This window comes from Mirounga angustirostris, unplaced genomic scaffold (assembly GCF_029215605.1).
Source record: "Mirounga angustirostris isolate CCGP_5_RB_7025 unplaced genomic scaffold, mMirAng1.0.hap1 SCAF_1, whole genome shotgun sequence".
Taxonomy (NCBI): Eukaryota; Metazoa; Chordata; class Mammalia; order Carnivora; family Phocidae; genus Mirounga; species Mirounga angustirostris.
In genome coordinates, this window is record NW_026991709.1 from 184,662,249 (window position 1) to 184,681,917 (window position 19,669).

Consider the following 19,669-nt stretch of genomic DNA (forward strand, 5'->3'; position numbering starts at 1 on the left):
CAAATACCCCTGTACATTTTTTGGACCTATAAACTGATTTCTGTTTGGTGTATAACCAAGAGTAGCAATGGAAAATCATAGAATCGCCACTCTGATTGTACACCCAACAGAAATAACACATTAAGTCCACACACACACACACACGAAAGGACACAGATTTTCAAAAAAGCTTCATTGATAATTCGTGTGTGTGTGTGTGTGTATTTAGCTTAAACAGATATTGCTAAGTAGTTTTTCAAGTGTTCAGAACGTTAGTTTTGTCAGGGGAGTGGGGTTGTTGGCCCCAGCAGGGAGGGACGAATAATCAGTGGCAGGGGTCATAATGGGCCATTGCAATTCAAAGACATGTTTTCTGCAACCAGCAATGGCAAAATTGCTCATCTTCCAACAGGTAATGAGTGAAAATGCTTAGATTTTACCACCTGGGCCATTCTTAAGCCTCTCTTTCAAGGCTCTTTTTTAAAAAGTGCCTCCCCCGGGGAAGGAGTGTCCCAGAGTCCCACTCACATCTTCTGGCTGTCAGGGGCCCATTTAATACCCTGCAGCAGTCATTTACTGAAGAGCCTGAGAGAGCAAATATCCCTCTATGTACACCCAGGGAGTCACTTAGTGTTTCAGACATTTGGGCTATGGGGCTTAGGGACTACAGGCACAGGGGGAAGCTGCTGGAGGCTAACAGGAAAGTGAGTTGGTCTGGTATCATGGGATTAGATGTGAGGCTCCGTGTTGGTAGGAATTGCTTGGGCATGGCCCAGCGGCTGTCGCTGGAACCTTCCACATCCAGAATATGTGTCCCGTGTACTTAACAGTGCAGCATTAGATCAAAGGGGTAATTGACGCACTTTGTAAAGTGAAATTCTAAACAGAGGAAGCATGCATAAGATGCACAGTGGGCTCCTAGTGACTTCGATGAGCCTTTGGAGGAATTAGTAACTCGTAAAATGTACCTCTGTGGAAGCATTTTAACCAGGTATCCTCTCTAGGTGGGCTGTACCCCCCTGTGGAGCGGGGAGAGCTCTCCCAAACATTCTGAGAGCGCCTTTGGGCAGCGTACAACTGCACAACCGTATGCCGCGATCCTGGATGGACAGCGGTTCCAGTGAACAAGACTGCACGTTTGTATTAACCTCCGTGGTCCTCTCTTCCCTCTCTCCCCCCAGGCCTGTCCGCCGATGGTGGCGCCAAGCGCCAGGAGCACCTCTCCCGGTTTTCCATGCCCGACCTCAGCAAAGACTCTGGAATGAATGTCTCCGAGAAGCTGAGCAACATGGGCACGCTTAACTCGTCCATGCAGTTCCGGAGCGCAGAGTCGGTTCGCAGCCTGCTCTCTGCCCAGCAGTACCAGGAGATGGAGGGAAACCTCCACCAGCTCGGCAACCCCATTGGGTACAGGGACCTGCAGTCCCACGGCAGGCTGCACCAGAGCTTTGATTTCGAGGGGGGGATGGCGGGCAGCAAGCTGCCAGGGCAGGAGGGCATGAGGATCCAGCCCATGAGCGAACGCACGCGGAGGAGAAGTACCTCCCGCGACGACGCTCGCCGCTTCCGACCCCACCGCTCCAGGCGTTCCCGGCGCTCTCGCTCGGACAACGCCCTCCACCTGGCCAGCGAGCGCGAGGCCATCTCTCGGTTAAAAGAAAGGCCCCCGCTCCGAGCCAGGGAGGACTACGACCAGTTCATGCGCCAGCGCAGCTTCCAGGAGAGCTTGGGCCAAGGGTCCCGGAGGGACCTGTACGGCCAGTGCCCGAGAACGGTGTCGGACCTGGCTCTGCAGAATGCCTTTGGGGAGCGGTGGGGACCCTACTTCACCGAGTATGATTGGTGTTCCACCTGCTCGTCCTCTTCGGAGTCTGACAATGAGGGCTATTTCCTAGGAGAACCCATCCCCCAGCCCGCCCGCCTGCGATACGTCACAAGCGATGAGCTGTTGCACAAATACAGCTCCTACGGCCTCCCCAAGTCTTCCACGTTAGGGGGCAGGGGACAGTTGCACAGCAGGAAAAGACAAAAGAGCAAAAACTGTATCATCTCTTAATACGGTTGGCGTCAGGGAATGGGGGAAGATGGGAGCTAAGAATGTACATCCAGAAACTTGCACTGTTTTCAGTTTTAAAGCGCTTTCCGGGGGTGGTTGCTGGAGGAGAAGAGGAACGTGGTGCCAGTTGTGGAGGCAAGGTTCTAGACTGACTCAATAGGTAGTCCCAGTTCTCGGCATGTTGAGTATTATTTGCACATTTCACTTTGGAAACGCTGTAGACTCTGTGGAGGCCAGGGTTGGCCCCCTCCTGCCCGTCAGTCTGTGTGGAGTCGCCTTTCGCAAGATGGCAAACTGTTTCCCGCTCGCTTATATCCTCTCTGGTTCTCTTACTTTTAGGACCCTTTTTCCAGTAAGTAATTTGTTTATTAGCCAGGACCCAAGACTAAGTTATTTACATGTCCATTGTAAATGCAATGTAAATGAGAGTTCTGATAAAATATTTTTGTATTTTGTAATATCAAAGGAATTTCTATATCGTAGGACTCAGTGAAGACTTGCATGCACATCCAGCGTTGTCTTTGAGTAGTATTCAGAGGTGGTCCAGGACCACCTTTTTTTTTTTTTTTCTTTTTTCTATACAAATTTGTTACATGTCAGTGAGACCTTTTTCAAAGGAGTTTATTCAATTTGACTTTTTGTGGCTGAAAAAAAAAATGAACTATTACACCCAAAGTATTTTATGCTCCATTCCATCTTAAGGAGACATCCTTAAGTCTGCTCCCACCCTCGGTAGAATTTCTTCTCTACAAAGTGATAGTAATTTTTTTTTTAATTGCAAACGTAACTTTTGCCAATTAGAGAAACCAACCAGTGTCCGTAAAGTCCCGTGAGCAACGCCATCCCTGCTGGGAACATTGAAGTTGCTTGCTATTGGTCTGTCCCTTGGGGAAAATGAAAGTGACTGTGAGTGGTACCCGTCGTGTGATGTCAGCATGACGTTGTTTTGAATGTGGCATTATTTTCTGGTGCTCATGTTTCCTGGATTATATTATCTGCTTTCCTTTACCAAGGCAGACAGAACAGCTGCCTTAGCCTGACAACCGGTTGTCCTCAGTGCAAATGAACTTAAGCAGTACATATGTAGGGGCAGAAGGTTCTGTGGGGCTCTGGGAGTGACGGGGTGTTCTAGAGCGTACGTCATGCGTGGAGAAGGAACAAGGGAATTCGAAAAGCAGAAAGCAAGTCAAGGGTGGAGACTGAAGGGGAATATGAAGGAAGGCCAGAGCAAGGAGAGCTTCTGGAAATGAAGTAGAGTGGAGGTGACCTCTACCTTGAATACCCCTCCCCCCCCAATGCTTGTGGAAAGAATCCAGTTTAACACACCCCGTAACCAGAGTGTCTGGGTTACCCAGGAACGGGAGCTGCTCGGGAGATTTCAGGGTGATGGCCTTGAAAAACAAATGCTGTTCAGAGGGGGATTTTCGTGTTGAACTTTGGGGACTGTTGGTCAGACAGAAAATGGGCTCAAAAGTGAGTTTGCTTGAAGAAGACATTTAACGGTTGTGTTGTTTATAGTAAAATAAAACTTCCTACCTTGCTTCAGTTCAAAATGAAGCGCTGGCTTTTTCTTCCATTCTCCTCCTCCCTTTAATGGATTGTGGCAGTTGAAATAATCCATCGGAGGACCCACCTTTAGTGAGATGTACTGTTCATGTAGTACACGGTGTATCTCAGTGCCCATCTGCCATGGTGAGGTGAGCGTGGTCTCTTTTCAGTATAGTAGTTAATATTTTCTAGTATTTTTTTATGGAGAGAATGTGAAAAGTGGCTTTTCAGACACCATCTCAAATGGGTCTGGGGAAAAGAAGGCTGTAAAGGTCGTGGAAATGGCACTCCATTCAGGATGTATTAAAATAATTTGCTTTTCAGGTATTAATATGACATTTGTCATTGTCACTGATTTTTTAAAAAAGCAATGCAAATGTTGGTTGTGGCTGTTTTCCGCATGCTATCTTCATATCTAAATGCTTCATTAATTATCCAAGCCTCCGGAGAATTAACTCTATTACGTTTGTATAGTAAGTTTGTAAACTGCTTGGCAAAACTGATTAAGAAATAATGTGCAACACCATGTACTGAAGTGGCAGGTTTCTGGTAGAAATCGGGCGAGTCCAATTTGGAATTTTGAGTTCCTTGATTGATGAGAATAAAAAGGCATTTGGGAATAAGAAAAGAGAGACAATAGTAGATCGCTTAACATAACAAACAACTGAAAATCGTGTCTGTCCTCTGTGGCCTGGAATTCAATGAAAGAAATTCTCCTGGTAAAAGCTGCTTTCTAACTCCATCCTTTCCAGAAGTACCTCTTACTTTCCCCAGACGAGGCTTGAGCCACCATCAGCAGAAAGAAGAGGGTGGCCGGAAATCAACCCGTAGCCACATCCTGTGAGAGGGTGGGAGGAATAAGCGATTTCAGAGCTAGCTGCCCAGGGAGCATCCGGCAGCTCAACTGGCCAGAGCTTGAAATATATTGAGATGCAAGCCTCAGGGTCACACTGTCTATAACCAAGTTCACCTCCGTGTGTTCCATCTCGGCTTCTGCCCACCCCACATGCAGCCAGGCACCTTACAGATGATGCCCAGGAGGCTGGTAAAATCATCACAAAGGTGATGGGACCTCCAAGTGAATGCCCTGGAGAAAGCAGGATGTCACTGTTGTAGGAATTCTACCCATTAGTGATAACTTACACCTAACATCATGGAATCCCAGTCCCAGAAACTCAATGCGTTCTCTTCTGAGGCAAGAACTTAGGGTCCTCACCTGATTCCTCCATCATAACCACGAGCTCTTCCTGGTCAAGTTTTGCCTGTGAGTGGGGCTTACACTCACCTCTTTCTAGATTTCATTTCATCTTCAATAGACTGTTCTAGAAAAGTAATCTTTTCCTAGTTTCCTTTCATCTCTAATACCTAGGGTTTGCTTTTTCTACCTCTCTTCATATTGGTCTTCTTGTCTTTTGGTTAAAACCACCACTTTGGAAGTGGTGACTTCAGGACTTTGGAAGAAATGACTTCAGGTCATTTCTTACCGCTGCTCAATTCAGTGGCAACAGAATGCACTCTTTCCCAGGAGGAAGTAGCCATTGACGGTTTCCTGAATGGCCCTGCCAATACATACAACCCTTGATTCTGTGAACAGCTTTCTTAGCAGCCTGGTGGCATGGAGTGTGGCATTCAGGTACCCTTCCTTCTGTCCTGTAGTTCCAGGATCTCTATCAAGTGTGAAGGTGAATGAGGTGAGGGAAAGCAGAACCATGCTCCCTGGTCCTGTGCAGGTGTAAGGCGGGTAGGGTTCCTAGTGTTGGTTGTTTGATGCCTCCTTTCCACATTCACCTTCTCATCTCTAGTCCTTCCTTTCTGTCCTCAGCCAGCCCAGTGAACAAGCAATTTTGTCTTTCCAGTAGGGGACCAGAAGACAGCCCGTGCTCATCCTCTTTTCCCATTCTGTAGGATGCTTTTGCACTGCAACCAACTATATTTCCTTCTCCTGCAGTGGCTTTCCACTTCTTGGGTACCCCTCGCCGTTGCTGAGTTCAGGTGCAGCCAGTGATGACATAGATGTAACGCGTGCTCTTCCATCCCTGCAACCCGGCCCATAAAACCAATGGATGGATCTACGCTTTCCCGGGGAGCATGGATGCAGCCTCAGAAAGCTTTATGACACTCCAAGCTGCCAGGGTCAGTCGATTAGAACTGAGGTCATTTGATAACAAGTCTCATTTGTGAACTGGTTTTTATTTGTCTTTCCATCGTTTGCCATGGGCCCAAAACAGTACACCACCCTTTTTAGGAAGCCTCATTCATAAATGACTGTGAGAGCCCAATTCCTTTGTGGATGCTAAAAGTGGAGGCTGACTTCTATAAGCTGTTTTGCTGTCTTTGTTTTAAGACAAATCTCTTCGGCCTCCTTTTGCATTCCCATGTTCTTGGCCAATTATTATAAGCAGCCTTCTGTTCATGCTTTTGCAGAGGTCAGATAAGAGGCCATCTTACTCTTCATCTAATCCCACCTTCTAACCAGAAATAACACAAATATTTGAATTCCAAGGAGAAGTGCTCTGTGTGTATTTCTGTCTAACAGAAACCAGATGCTAATGGCTAAGAAGGAGGATCTATCTCTGACCAAAGCAAAGTGGGAAATGAAACCAGTTATCTGAATATTTCATGTCAGAAGAGTTGCTATTAGCAACTGTTTAGCACCTTCAAGGCTTTGGAATGGGCTCTACAGACAGCCTTCCAGCTGCAGGACTCAGCGAAGCCTCCTCTCCTGATTTTGAAGGCACTTTCAGGTTTCTGCCTTTTGAGGTCCATCTCTCGAAGCACAAGGGAAGTAGAAATGAAGACAGCGTTGCCTTGCATCCAGTGCTTGACCCCTTGGGGCCGTCAGCAGACATCAGAGCTCGTCTGTCTGACCACTTGGAAGCAGCTGTCAAGGTTAGGACCAAGAATTCCTTTCCCATTTTCTCATAATAGTAGCCCAGTCAACACAAGACTGCCATAAACCATGACTCACTATTGGGAGCTATACTCTTTTATAAGCTTACTTCCTGCTGACAAAACTAGATTTCCCCAAGGGGAATAAAAAAGGAGGGAGGAAAGTCACGTTGTGTAGGAAAACATTTCTGGTGATTTAGATAGGATGAATCTGTAGGATAGAAAAAAAAAAATTCTTCTATCCTGAGTTTTTGGAGATATCCCTTCACCCTACTGGGCATTTGGCCATTCGTGTTCAATAGGTCACTGTCCCGCCTTTTTAAAATTTTTTGGAAAGAATTACCCACTAGTAAGGTCTGCTCTCCAGCCTCTCTAGTTGATATTCCTGTGTTTCCATAACGCATTTTGGTTCTACGATGGACCCTGACTTAACATTCTAAGGTCTAAGAGTCCTGCATTTTCCTTAGCAAATTAGGACTTCGGCAGTTTTCCCTCTCCTAAACACATTCTTTCCTGTATAGAATAGCTTTGCCCATCTCCTGCTTTAACTCCAAGTGCATAAACAAAACCTCAGAGGGTCTGAGAAGGTGAGGCGGGCCAGACTCTGTGTTGTGTGTCGAGTGTCAAGCTATTTGTAAAGAAGGTCTGCAACGGGCCTTTGGTGTGGGCTCTGCCAGAGACTGTTGTGAACACTTTGCTTGAGATCCGTGCCCTGTAAAATGGATATGTTTTACTGATGTCTGTAATACATTTGTAAACTTCCAATAAAATTTGAATAAAAGAAGTGTTGCCAATCTTCTCAGTCCTCCCTCCCTTTCCAGATTTCTTGAAATTGTTGCCTTTGAGCATCTCAACAAAGAAGACAGGCTACACGTGTCAGGGGATGAGGTTTACTATGAAGGGTGAACCTGATTGTGTCAATCAGGATTTTTCAACCTCAGCACTATTGACGTTTGGGACCAGTTTATTGTTGGTGGCGGAGGACTGTCCGGTGCCTTGTAGGATGTGCCTTGTAGGACATCACTCACCTCTCTATGCACTCCTCCCCCTGCGTTGTGACCGCCAAAAATCTCTCCATGCATCATGCGCATTAGGATGGCTACTATCAAAAAAACAAACAAACAAACAAACATAACTGGGGTGGGTGAGGAAGCGAAGAAATTGGAGCCTCTGTGTGCTGTGGGTGAGAATGTAAAATGGTGTGTCCTCTGTGGAAAAGAGCACAGCAGTTTCTCAAAAAATGCACACATGGGGCGCCTGGGTGGCTCAGTCGGTGAAGCGTCTGCCTTCGGCTCAGGTCATGATCCCGGGACCCTCGGATTGAGTCCCGCATCAGGCTCTGCCTACCACTTCCCCCTGCTTGTGCACTCACTCACTCTCTCTTTGACAAATAAAATCTTTTTTAAAAAATGTTACACAGAGAACTACCATATAATCCAGCAATTCTACTTTTGGGTTTATACCCAAAAGAATTGAAAGTAGGGCCTCAGCAGGGCCTCAGAAAGATAGGAGCACATCCATGTTAAGAGCAGCATTAGTCCCAATAGCTAAAAGGTGGAAGCAACCCAAGTGTCCATCAGTGGATGAGCGGATAAATGAGATGTGGTGTATACGTACAGTGGAATATCATTCAGTTTTAAAGAGAAGAAAATCCTGTTACATGCTACAACATAGATGAATCTAGAGGACATCCTGGGAAATGAAAGAAACCAGTCAACCAAAAGACAAACATTGTATAATTCCACTTCTGTGAGATACCTAGCGTAGTCAAACTCATAGAGATGGAAAATAGAACAGAGGCTGGGGAGGGGGAAGAAGAGAATAGGAAGTTATTTAATGGTTACAGAGTTCCAGTTTTTCAAGATGAAGAATCTGGAAATTGCACAACAATGTAAATGTACTTGATACTACTGAACTCAGCACCTAAAAATGGTAAATTGTATGTTATCTTTATTTTAACACAATTTAAAAAAAAAAAGAAAATGTCTCCACACATGGCTGAATGTCCCTTGGGGACAAAAATCACTCCTGGTTGAGAACCACCAAAGCAAATGATTTGCTTTCTTAGCCTCTTTGTTCCTTAAGGATTCTAAAAACTGACTCCTACCCAGGCCACACAGTTAATTTTCAGTTATTAGCAGGAATTAAAACCAGCAACCCCAAAATATTTGTATTGGCTTTTAAGCAAATAATAGGTGGGTTGTCTAGAGAGTTATGTCCATGTTATGGTTAGGATGGCATTCATATTGTTAAGGAGCTGGGCCACCAAGGTGGCTCAGTTGGTTAAGTGTCTGCCTTCAGCTCAGGTCATGATCCTGGGGTCCTGGGATCGAGGCTAACGTCGGGCTCCCTGCTCAGCAGGGAGTCAGCTTCTCCCTCTTCCCTTCCCCCCTACCGTGTGCGCTCTCTCTCTCTCTCTCTCAAATAAATAAATAAAATCTTTAAAATACCATCAAGGAGCCAGGACCAAAGCAGTATGTAAATCAGATTTTCCCATGTCTGATCCACAACATTTCGGAGTTGCTGGATACTCCAATAACATTTATTCATTCAGCAAATATTTATTGAGAACCTGCTCTGTGCTGGGCACTATTCTAGGTGCTTGGAACACAGCAATGCAGAAAACAGAACTTCCTACCCTAAAGGAGCTTATAAACTCCACTTTCCACCAGACATAAAATCTGAAATAGCAAATGTTCTCACCCACCCTAACCATGAGGACTTGAGAGTTGCAAATGAGTCTTATTTCATTCAAAGGCCTTCTGAAAGCCTTTGGATGAAGGCTTGAGGTGTGTTGGAAAATGACAATTACCAGGCCTGTTCTGCTTACCAACCTTCCTGGAGATGGCCTTCAGGCAGCCATGGTTTTACTCTATGACCGCCCTCTTCCTCCTCTTCAACCAAAATGATTGGCGTCAATATGGCACCTAGCCAGCAATCTATAAGTGACGTAAGTGACATGGCATGGTAAACTGGACAATCAGATTCCCTCTCTCAAGAATATAAACTAAGGGATTCTGAGAGCCTGAGGCAGTTGGCAGTGTAGGCAGAAGCCGGGAGGATGTGTAGGGAGAGCAGCCCGGAGGTGGAGCTGAGCCTGTGAGCATCAGGGCAAGATGAAGGAAAAGGGAGCAGAAGCTCAGGCTGAGAGCAGGACCAAGGACACAGATGCATGTGAGCCCAGAGAGATCTGAGGTGACCCACAGGAGCTGGTCCCCGGGACGTCTCGCCCCAAACAGATTCCAATTATAATTAAGGCATATGAAGGATGAATCCTGAATGGCAGCTTCCATATGTTTTCTTTTGCCCTGCTTCTCTTTAGCAATTTTTCTCAAGATTTTGTTTATTTACTTGAGAGAGAGCATAAGCAGAGGAGGGGCAGAGGGAGAAGCAGACTCCCCGCTGAGCAGGGAGCCCGACACGGGGCTCAATCCCAGGACCTTGAGATCATGACCTGAGCTGAAGGCGGATGCTTAACCAACTGAGCCACCCAGGTGCCCCCAAGCATTTAGCACTTTAATCCCCTTAGCCACTTGTTCGTTGTATCATCTCGGGAAATGTGCATGTCTTCTCTGAGCCTCAGTTTTTATCTAACTAGTGGGAGAATAATGGCATCATGTGGGCTTACTGAATGAATGCGTGGAAATCTCTTAGCGCTATGTCTGTCAATGTAAGAGCTCAAAACATAGTATCTGTTGCTGCGATTACTATCGTCATCATCTCAAAGAGAAAGAGTAGCAGAAAGATACCATAGGTATCTGGTCTAACAGTGCTCATTTATTGTCATTTAATGTAAGCATGAAACTGGAGTTAGAGACATCCCAGGAAGGCCCGAATCTTTCCTATATGTAAGAAGTGCCTGCAGATTTATTAAACAAAACAAATCTCCTGGTCCTAACCACAGACGTTCTGGTTCAGTGGATCCGGGGCCAAACCCCGGAATCTGCTTTTTTAACAGGGCTTTCCATGTCATTCCAATCCGGCAGGTTTGAGGACCACACTTCATGAGACTCTGCCTTAGCAATTGTTTGTTTGTTTGTTTTCTTCCAGAACAGATAAACAACATGTCTGCCAGTCCCACCCACTTCAGGAGACTCTGATAACAAGTCCATTGGTCAGGTTGGAAAGATCTGAGGCTGGGGTGTACAATACAATTTGGAGAATCTGAGGTATATTCACTTTTCCCAGGAGTGACTGTCTTCACAAATAGAAGTGTAGTTTAACTGATTTTAATTTTTCTGAGATATATCATGAATACATTGAAGAGAGTGAGCTTATTGAGAAATTCAGTCTAACAATTATGTTTGGATCTGAGAATCGCTACTCCTGGCTCATAACCAGTGACTTTCACACATCAAAATTACCTGGGTAGATTATTTGAAATCCAGAGTCTCTGGCCCCATCCCTAGAAAGTCTCACTCAGCAGGTCTCCAGCAGGACTAGGAAGACTGCATTTTTCATAAGCATTCGGGGATCTGAGACCAGCCTTGGGAGACCACGCCTCTCTCACGTGGGAAATCCATCCCCCAAGAGCCCTTTGTGCTGCATGCAGTCCAGCCTGTGTTCCAGAGCTTCGCTTCGGAAGGATCTTCTTCTCCAGTGTTCATCTACCAGAGGTGTAGACACTGGTTTGCTTTTGGCCCACAGTGAGAAAGAGCAGCCCCTATGGAAAACCCACGCCAGTGTAACTTCTAAATACAGGAAAGCTCCTCAGAAGATGCAATAGATAAATAATCAAAACACGGGGAGGGGGCGGGGACGGTTAAGCTGTTAAAGGACACAATCCTACCCAGCAGGAGAGGAGATGCTTTAAGAGCCTTCTCAGCAAAATACTAGCAGGTACTTGTTCCCCGGCTAGGTTGGTGATTCTAGAGACAAATCAGATCATCAAGGTGGATGCGCAGCTTTGTGCCATGGAACACACAACAAGTTAGCAAACAGACGAGACCACAAGTACCAGAAAGTAAACCCAACAACTTAGAGGGATTGGGGCAGCTGTCTTAGGCCAGGTTCTTTGGGTTTTAAGTATTGTCAAAAGTTACTTCAAAGTAACTAGAGCGAAAGGGAAACAGAGGGAAAGAGAATTGATTTGGAGGATACTATGTGTCTTCCAAGGACCGAAGGGCAGCCCCTTCATGAGAGCCTGGAACCAGGACAGAGCCTGGAACCAGGATGAGGAAAACTACCAAGAGCTGAGAAGGATTCTATCCCAATTTTTGAATCTGTTTCCCATCAAATGTCTGCTTAGTCTTCTGCCTTTGCTTTTGCTTTGGGCAGCTCATGGACAGACGTGGCTCCTCACGCTCCTGAGTTGCCATTCTCCGCATTTCACCCCTTATTCTCAGGAAGAAACTCTGATTGGCTCAACTTGGATCAGGTGCTCCTTCCTGGTCAAATCACCTATTGGAGGAAAGGGGGTGACTCCCCGAGCTAGCATGCTGCCAGAATGCTAGTTTCTGCAGGTGAGGAAACAGAGAAAGCCATGCGCTGAGCAGACACCCCAAACTGTATCTCCTATAACAATTATCCTAGTGCTCAGATCTTTTCTGTCCCACTTTCCCTTTTCCCTCCCCTGCTCTTTATTCTGTAAATCAAATTAGCCACTCTTGGTGCTTAGTTTTTACCTCTTCTTCGCTCACTACTCAGACTCCCTCCAGACGACACTGTTTCTGACACTGGATGAATTTTTTTTTCTCCCAAGGTGCAGGGACCAAGTGTTTTACTCTGACTTCATAGCTTGTGTGAATTCCATCCAGCTGGCCTCATGCCTGGTAAGAGGAGGGCTCTGGGAAAGTCATTGTATCTGTTCTCATGGTGAAGGCCCATAACCTAGGAAACCTTTGTGGTAGACAAGATCTCAGGTCTGGCCCCTGCTCTCTGTCTTCAGCTCGTTTTGTCTCATGGAGAAGTCTAGACATGACCATGAATATACAAGCCACAGCTGCTGGATAGCCCTGCATGATGGGCCTAGGACACAGATAAATGGCATGAAAGTCCAACCACATACATCTTCCTGTTAACCGTCGTAGTCTCTCCAGACTTGCTGCTGTATCCGCTTTAAACACTCACGCTTCTGTCTCTTCTGTTCCATCTGTTCTTCATGTGACTACTTCTCATTCTTCAGTTCTCCGTGGACACAGGTTTCCTTCATGATGAAAAAGTTGCGCCCAGAAAGTTGGAAATAGGTACCTCTGCCTTGGGCTCCCAGGGGTCACTGCATGTCCCCTATCACTGTCTTGTAAGTGAGTTTACTCTTCCCTTTGCAACCTCTACTCTGTGAGGGGCAGGGTCCTGGCTGTCTTTTCAACACTGTTTTCCTGGGGCCTAAAATACAAGAGAGGCTCAAAAAATATTTTGGACGGAAGTCAAAAGGAAGATTCCTAAAAATCTTGGTTCAGTAAATAAAAAGTGCCAAGAGAGGTCATGGGCTTAGTCTTTTACCCCTCTGAGTGTCTGGGTTCCCACCAAAGCTCCAGCTTTCCTTCCAAGGTGAAGGCTTTTTTCCTCTGGATGATGAGTTGCTGCAAGGCAAAATTTCACTCCCAGCCCCTGATGATCAGGTTGGCATTACTCAATTTCCCCCAAATTGGTATATTTTTTTTTAACTCAGCTAAGCATAGTGTTTTCCAATTTCAAGGAGTAATAGTGCCCTTGGACTCCATAATGAAGCAACCAACATTTCAAGTACTATCAACTACAAATGCAAAAACTGAAGTCAAGGGGGCTCCTGCCCCTGAATTATAATCAGATGATTTATGTATGATATAATGAAAGAACCATCACTAGGAAGTGAAGGTTTAAGAATAATCAAATCCATATTGATCTGGAAAAATGCTACCCAGGAATAAACTTGTATCAGCAAATGGAATAAATTACCATATTTCAACATACTTCTTTCATGGATCTAGTGCTAATTACACCACTGTTGTTTATTGGAAAATGTGCCTGAGCAAGCCAGGACAGAATCAGGGCACACTTAGTAAATAATAGAAATCTACAGCTGAATTAGAAATAAATGAGATGGTACAACACTTAATAAAAGCCCCAATGGCAGAAGAAACACAAAGAAAGAAGTTGATGCTTTCTATCCAGTAAAGTGAGCCTAGATTATAACTATACTATAGTTAATTTCCTATATTCCTTTCATTTCAAAATTATTCCCAGATAAAGAACTCAGGAAATAAATTGGCCCACTTATTTGTAAAATCTATCCTCTAACTCTCATCTACCAACTGTGTCAAAGTTGTTTCTCAATTCTGCACAATAATGATTCAGGAGGACTTTTGTGTAAAGAACGAGCATGTCTGAGACATTTAATGCCTACTGAATGTCCATGTGTTCCCTTCCACTCCCAATCCCCTTACAGCTGGGTGGGGTCATGCAACGTGTGCTGGCCAAAACACTGAGGACAAGTGAAGTGTCACTTCCAGACTAAGACAGTGAACCACCCCTATGTATTTATTTGCCTATCATTTCTCCTTCCAAACCGCGGTGATCTGGATGCCTCAGGGTGAGATGCTGAGTCACTGGACAGACTCAGACTTCCCTGAGTCATGATATGGAAGAAGCCATCCATAACAAGCTTTGTGTAAACAAGATATACATCTCCATTGTATTCAATGATAGAGATTTCAGGGTTGATTTGTTGCTACAGCATGACCCAACCTATTGTGACTAATATGCGGGGGCAAATCTAAAATGACCTCTCAAGGTTCTTTCTAGTCTGGATGATCTGGTCATGTGAGTCACTTGATGGCCATGAGAAGTTCTGAAGGCCAAAAGGGGCTGTGCTTTGGATATAGTTTCTTTGTGTGTTGGCTTGGTTGGTTTGGTTGGTTGCTTTGGTCTGGTTAAATTATTCAGTTATGTAAGCCTCCAACCATGAAAATGGGCTTAGAGAACTACATTCTACAAGACTGTAAGCTCCAAGCAGGTGCATATCTATGCCATTGCATTTACACATGTTAAGCTCAATCAGTGCCTGCAGAGAGTAGGTTTTTGATAAATATTTGTTAAACAAAAGGAATAAAAGAATTAAATAATCGAAAGGACCCATGCAAGAGAATCCAGATGGCGTGGAGCGCTCCGTCAACCTGAGTGTTGCCCTAGAAAGACTGGGGAAGGCTTTCTCCTCCGTACAAAAGCAGAGGCCCCAGAGGGAAACTGCTAAGCTTAATTCACTAGATAGCATATTCGTTCCTCAGATATTTATTGAGCACCTACTGTGTGCCTTATTCTAGGCTGCCCTGTGTTAAACGTCCCCAGCCGGGGGTTCAGAGCTATGAGCGTCTTCAAAGGGGTCACTACATCTCCAGAGAAATGCTCCCCAGCAGTCCTAACTGCAGTCTGCACTGAACTGGCCCAAGGACTCAAGAAAGAAGTTTGCTTCTTCCATCCGATCCCCAAAGTATTGCCTGAGCCCACACAGAGTAGCGTCTAAGCGGTGCACGCTGCCGATCACCCCTCCGTACTCCCCTAACCGCCCCACCACAGGGGCCCCAAGCAGCTGTAAATAGTAGCTGACCACTCTCGGAGAACTGGGATGCAGGGAACTTCTCCATTGCCCAGTCCTTTGTGCTACCTTCATCGGGGCAAGAGTGTGCCCCCCCAACTGAAGCCTGTGAACCCAGACTTCAGCCGAGAATGTGAGTCCGCTGGACCAACAGGGAAGGGGGAAGGACAGGGAGGGCCCAGGCACCTCTGGGCTCCAGCAGTAATGGTTCCACGAGTTTGAAATCTGGACAGGATGTATGTCCCTGCATCCTCTGAATGGGTCTTTGTCAAGAATGATGAGTATCAAGGGAAAGCTTCTTGCTCGATTGAGCCAAGTATACTCTTGCTCTAATGAGCAAAATTCTAAGTAGTTGACATCGTTAATTTTTGTACGAGCCACGCTCAGTGGAATGAAATCAAGGGAATCATCGTATCTTGTGCATGCTTACCAGTTCTATTTTTGTATTTCAATGGGATACATGATTTTTCTCTTGTCACTCCCTTCTCTGAGACTACGCCATGAGAAAGAAACCTGTGTTGTAAGGACACCTTCTCTTCCTTGCATCGGTCACCTGCCATCACAAAGGACAGAAGTTCAGTGGTTAAGTCGTCAGACTTAACACCTGCATGATCAAGGTTCTGCATTCAGTAGCTGTGACTGGACCCGGGGCCTGCCCCCACGGTGCACTGGAAGAACGTTAATAATACGCCCACATGTATGTGCATGTGTAGTGATCTGTTTTTTCAGGAATTGTATACATCTGCCAAGGCTAAAAGATTTGTTGCACTGGAATTAACCCACCAAAGATATTTATTTAAGGACTTGTTATACAAAAGTTTTATAAAAATACCACTTTTCAGCATAACATATAGAGAAGTTGAATCACTACATTGTATACCTGAAATGAATGTAATGTTGTGTATCAACTATACTCAAATTAAAAAGAAATTGTTTCAAATACCACTTTTTTTGCTAAAATAAGCTTTTTGCTAAAAGAACATGCAGGTACTATCAACCTGTTACAAATCTTAGGTATTGCAAGTGAATTTCTCTTTTTCTTTTTTTTTTAGATTTATTTTAGAGAGAGAGAGAAAGAGAGAAAGCATGCACGCACTTGAATGCATGTGAGTGGGGAAGGTGCAGAGGAAGAGGGAGAGAGAGAATCTCAAGCAGACTCCATGCCCAGCGCAGAGCCTCAGGCTGGATCTCACAACCCTGAGATCATGACCTGAGCTGAATTCAAGAGTTGAACGCTCAGCCAACAGAGCCACCCAGGTGCCCTGAAAGTGAGTTTAAAAGAAGTAAGGGTGCTGTGATATGAAAGAGCGCATTCACCGTTCAGCCTCAAAGAGCATCCCAAGAGTTTTTGTTATTAAATTTTTATATTTTTAGGACCCACTTAGCAGAGGTCCTGACCCATACTAAATGCTCAACAAAACATTCTTTCCCAAAATCACATTAAGAACGTCCTATGTACAGCCATTGTACTTGGTACCAGACATACTTAAAATCATATCGCTTCTGACCTTGAGGAGTTCAAGGTCAGAGGTTTCACAAGAGGAATAGACATAAAGGTTTCTCAAAGGAACTATCTGAGTTTGATTTGGAAGGATGTGCAGGAGTTGAGCAGGTGAAGATGTGGGAAGGCAGGGGAAACCACAGTCAGAGCTCGGCAACCAAGAGCCGTATGTCAGACTCGGGGAATACTGTGCCGTCTGTGTGACTAGGAGCCTTGGCGCCAGGAGACAATGCTGGGGAGACAGATGCGGTGGGTGGTGAAAGGTTGCGGGTGCCGGACAAATGAGTGAGGTTCTTAAGTAAGAACATGAAGTGATTCCATTTTAAGAAGCAAAACAAATGAGCAATGGGGGAAAAGAGAGAGAGGAAAACCAAGAAATGACTCTTAACTATAGAGAGCACATTAATGGTTAGCAGAGGGGAGGTGGGTGAGAGGATGGGTAACATAAGTGAAGGGGATTAAGGAGGGCACTTGTGATGAGCACCGGGTGATGTATGGAAGTGCTGAATCACTATATTGTACATATGAAGCTAATATTACACTGCATGGTAACTAACTGGAATTTAAATAAAAACTTTAAAAACACACACCCAACATTGGCCAGGGCTAGAGGCCAGTCCATATTTATGCCATTTCCAGACAGCACCTTTTGCTTGACACTTGGCAAGTACATGAGAGAGTTTACTTTCCTTTCTTAAAAACTCTTTTGGTTTCCAACATCGTGATGTCTAATGTCTACAAATGTCTTTCAACAATTATACTTGTAGCAAGGAGAGCATCGACAACATTGAACTCACATTTAGTTAGGGACCTATTAGAATGTCAGAGCTTTTGGAATTTGTCTTCCTGGGCCACGGGGCTAGACTATAATCCCAAGAGTGAGGTGAGGGTGGCGCTTCCCATGAAGGCAATGGAATTCCCCTTGCCAATCAACTTGGCCATAAGTCACTTTGGGGGAAGGGACAATTTCCTTTATAGTCAAGATGGAGGTGAGTTAGGCCAAGATTCTGAGGCAGGGAGAGATCCCAAGCACGGATGCATTCTCTGGCCATGTCAGGGGTGGGCAGGCATGGATGGCCCACAAGGGCATGATTCTCAGGGAAGAGAACACGAATTGTCTCCCTGGAGTTATGTAGCAAGGTGGCCCTTCACCACTCAAAGAACTGACTCACTTGGAGAACCTGGGACAGGTTTGGGCTTGTGCATAAGTTGAGAGGGCATATTGCCACCTTTGGGGTAAGGTGGCAGAGAAGAAGCCATATTTCCCCCACTGCTATAATCAGAGAGCTGGGCATTGTTGCCAGGAGCAGCAGTGGCCCCTGGGACACAAGGTCAGCACGTAGCGGGCGCTCGCTTTGGGGCACAGGTGGCTGGTTTCCAGGGCAGCGAGTGTTTGAAGTAGTAATTGCATCCTTCAGCTTCATGGGACAAGTATCACCTGTGAGCAACCAGGCATTTGGATGTGATTAATTACTATGCTTCTCAGACATGTGGGGTGAAGGAGGGAGATGGGCTCATTTGTGCAGCCATGGACATGGAGTCATTGTACTTTGGAACATCAGTGTGGGGTGATAACACTTGTTCTCCATGCTGGAGAGTTAACATCCCAGTTACTTGTGATTCCTTATAGCCCAAGGAGCGGGGAAAAGGTAACTAAATGACTGGATTTTAGGTTTGCTTATCTGTGAAAAAACAAAACAAAAACTGGGGGGTTTTAGGAAGATTTGGGTTCTAGTATGCTGGACATTGTAGTTGGTTGAATTTTAACCTCCCAAAAGGTAAATCCAAGTCTTAGCTCCAGGACCTGTGAATGTGACCATAATATAGGGTCTTTGCTCTGTAATTAAGTTAAGGATTTCCAGATGACGTCTCTCGAGATTTAGGGCGGGCCCTACAGCCAATAACTGGTGTTCATATAAGAGGAAGGAGAGAGAGGGGCGTTGGGGGAGGTTTGCATAGGAGACTCTGTGAGAGCTAGGCAGAGACTTCCACGGTGGCCCCAAGCCAAGGAACACTGAGGGCCACCAGAAACTGGAAGAGGCCAGGAAGGATTCTCCTTGAGAGCCTTTGGAGGGAGCCTGGACCTGCCAACACCTTCCCTATGGACATCTGGTCTCCAGAACCGTGAGAGAAAAGAATTTCTGTTGTTTTAAGCCATGAGGTTTGTAGTAATTTGGTTTGGGTTTTTTTTTGTTTTGGGGTTTGGGGGAGTTTTTTTCTTTTTTTTTTAATTTTAATTCCAGTACAGTTAACACACAGTGTTATATTAGTTTCAGGTGCACCACATAGCGATTCAATAATTCTATATGTTACTCAGTGCTTATCAGTTTGAGGTGACTTGTGACAGCAACCCTAAAACTATGAATGCAGGCATATTCAGTGTTTGCCGGTATTAAGTAAAAACCGAGTCAACACGTCATGTCTCGTGCTCTACCATGAGTGCCTGAAAACCTGGTTGAGAGCATGTGACTGATGAAGCGTTCTCAGGCAGTACTTCTTAAATTGAGCGTGCATCAGAATCACATGGAAGTCTCCTTAAAACAGATTGCTGGCCCTAGCCACCCCCCCCTGCCCCCACCAGAGTTTCTGATCCAGGGAATCTGGGGAGGGGCCTAAGAATATGAATTTCTGACAAGCTTCCAGGTGATGATGATGACATTAGTTTGAACCACGCTTTGAGAACCACTGAGCTGCAGTTTGCCGCTCCCCCCCATCATGCTCCCCGACAAGGAAATGGGGCTTCCGATTTTAGAAATGAGTGGAAATTTGGGGAAAAGAATCCCACTTGGGACAAACGAATGATGGAAAGAATACATGTTTTTTATTTGTTGTGATTTATAGGGGGTTCCAATTTATAAATCAAACAACTGGGAGCAGTATTCCCTCTTTTCCCAGTCGACCCCCTGCCATTTTCCTCTGAGTGTAGACAAATCATGGATTAATATGCTGCTCTGTAGGCAACCCTTCTGTGGTCCTTTTGAGATTGTGGATCCATGCAGGAATTGCAAACTTGGTTAGAACTGCAGGATCACTTCTTAACACCTGGACCCTTCTTGTACACAACTTCACACCCTCGTAGGCCAGCTTCTTAATGCACCTGCTGTTCTGCTGGTGAGCGCCGCCCGCCCACCCCCACCCCCCACACCGGGCTTCATAGAGCTTCATGCTGATGTGGCCTGATAAT

At 45.5% G+C, this 19,669-nt stretch overlaps 1 protein-coding gene across 3 annotated transcripts in view; it reads left to right on the forward strand.

The window, feature by feature from the left end:
- Positions 1 to 7,262, forward strand: part of PRICKLE2 (prickle planar cell polarity protein 2) — a 156,191-nt gene extending 148,929 nt beyond the window's left edge. For all 3 annotated transcript variants that reach the window (XM_064594173.1, XM_064594181.1, XM_045862020.3), the window contains exon 8: positions 1,161 to 7,262. In XM_064594173.1, coding sequence (XP_064450243.1) covers positions 1,161 to 2,035 — 875 coding nt within the window. In that variant the 3' untranslated portion in view covers positions 2,036 to 7,262. The remainder of the gene's footprint in view (positions 1 to 1,160) is intronic.
- The last annotated feature ends 12,407 nt before the right edge of the window (positions 7,263 to 19,669 follow it).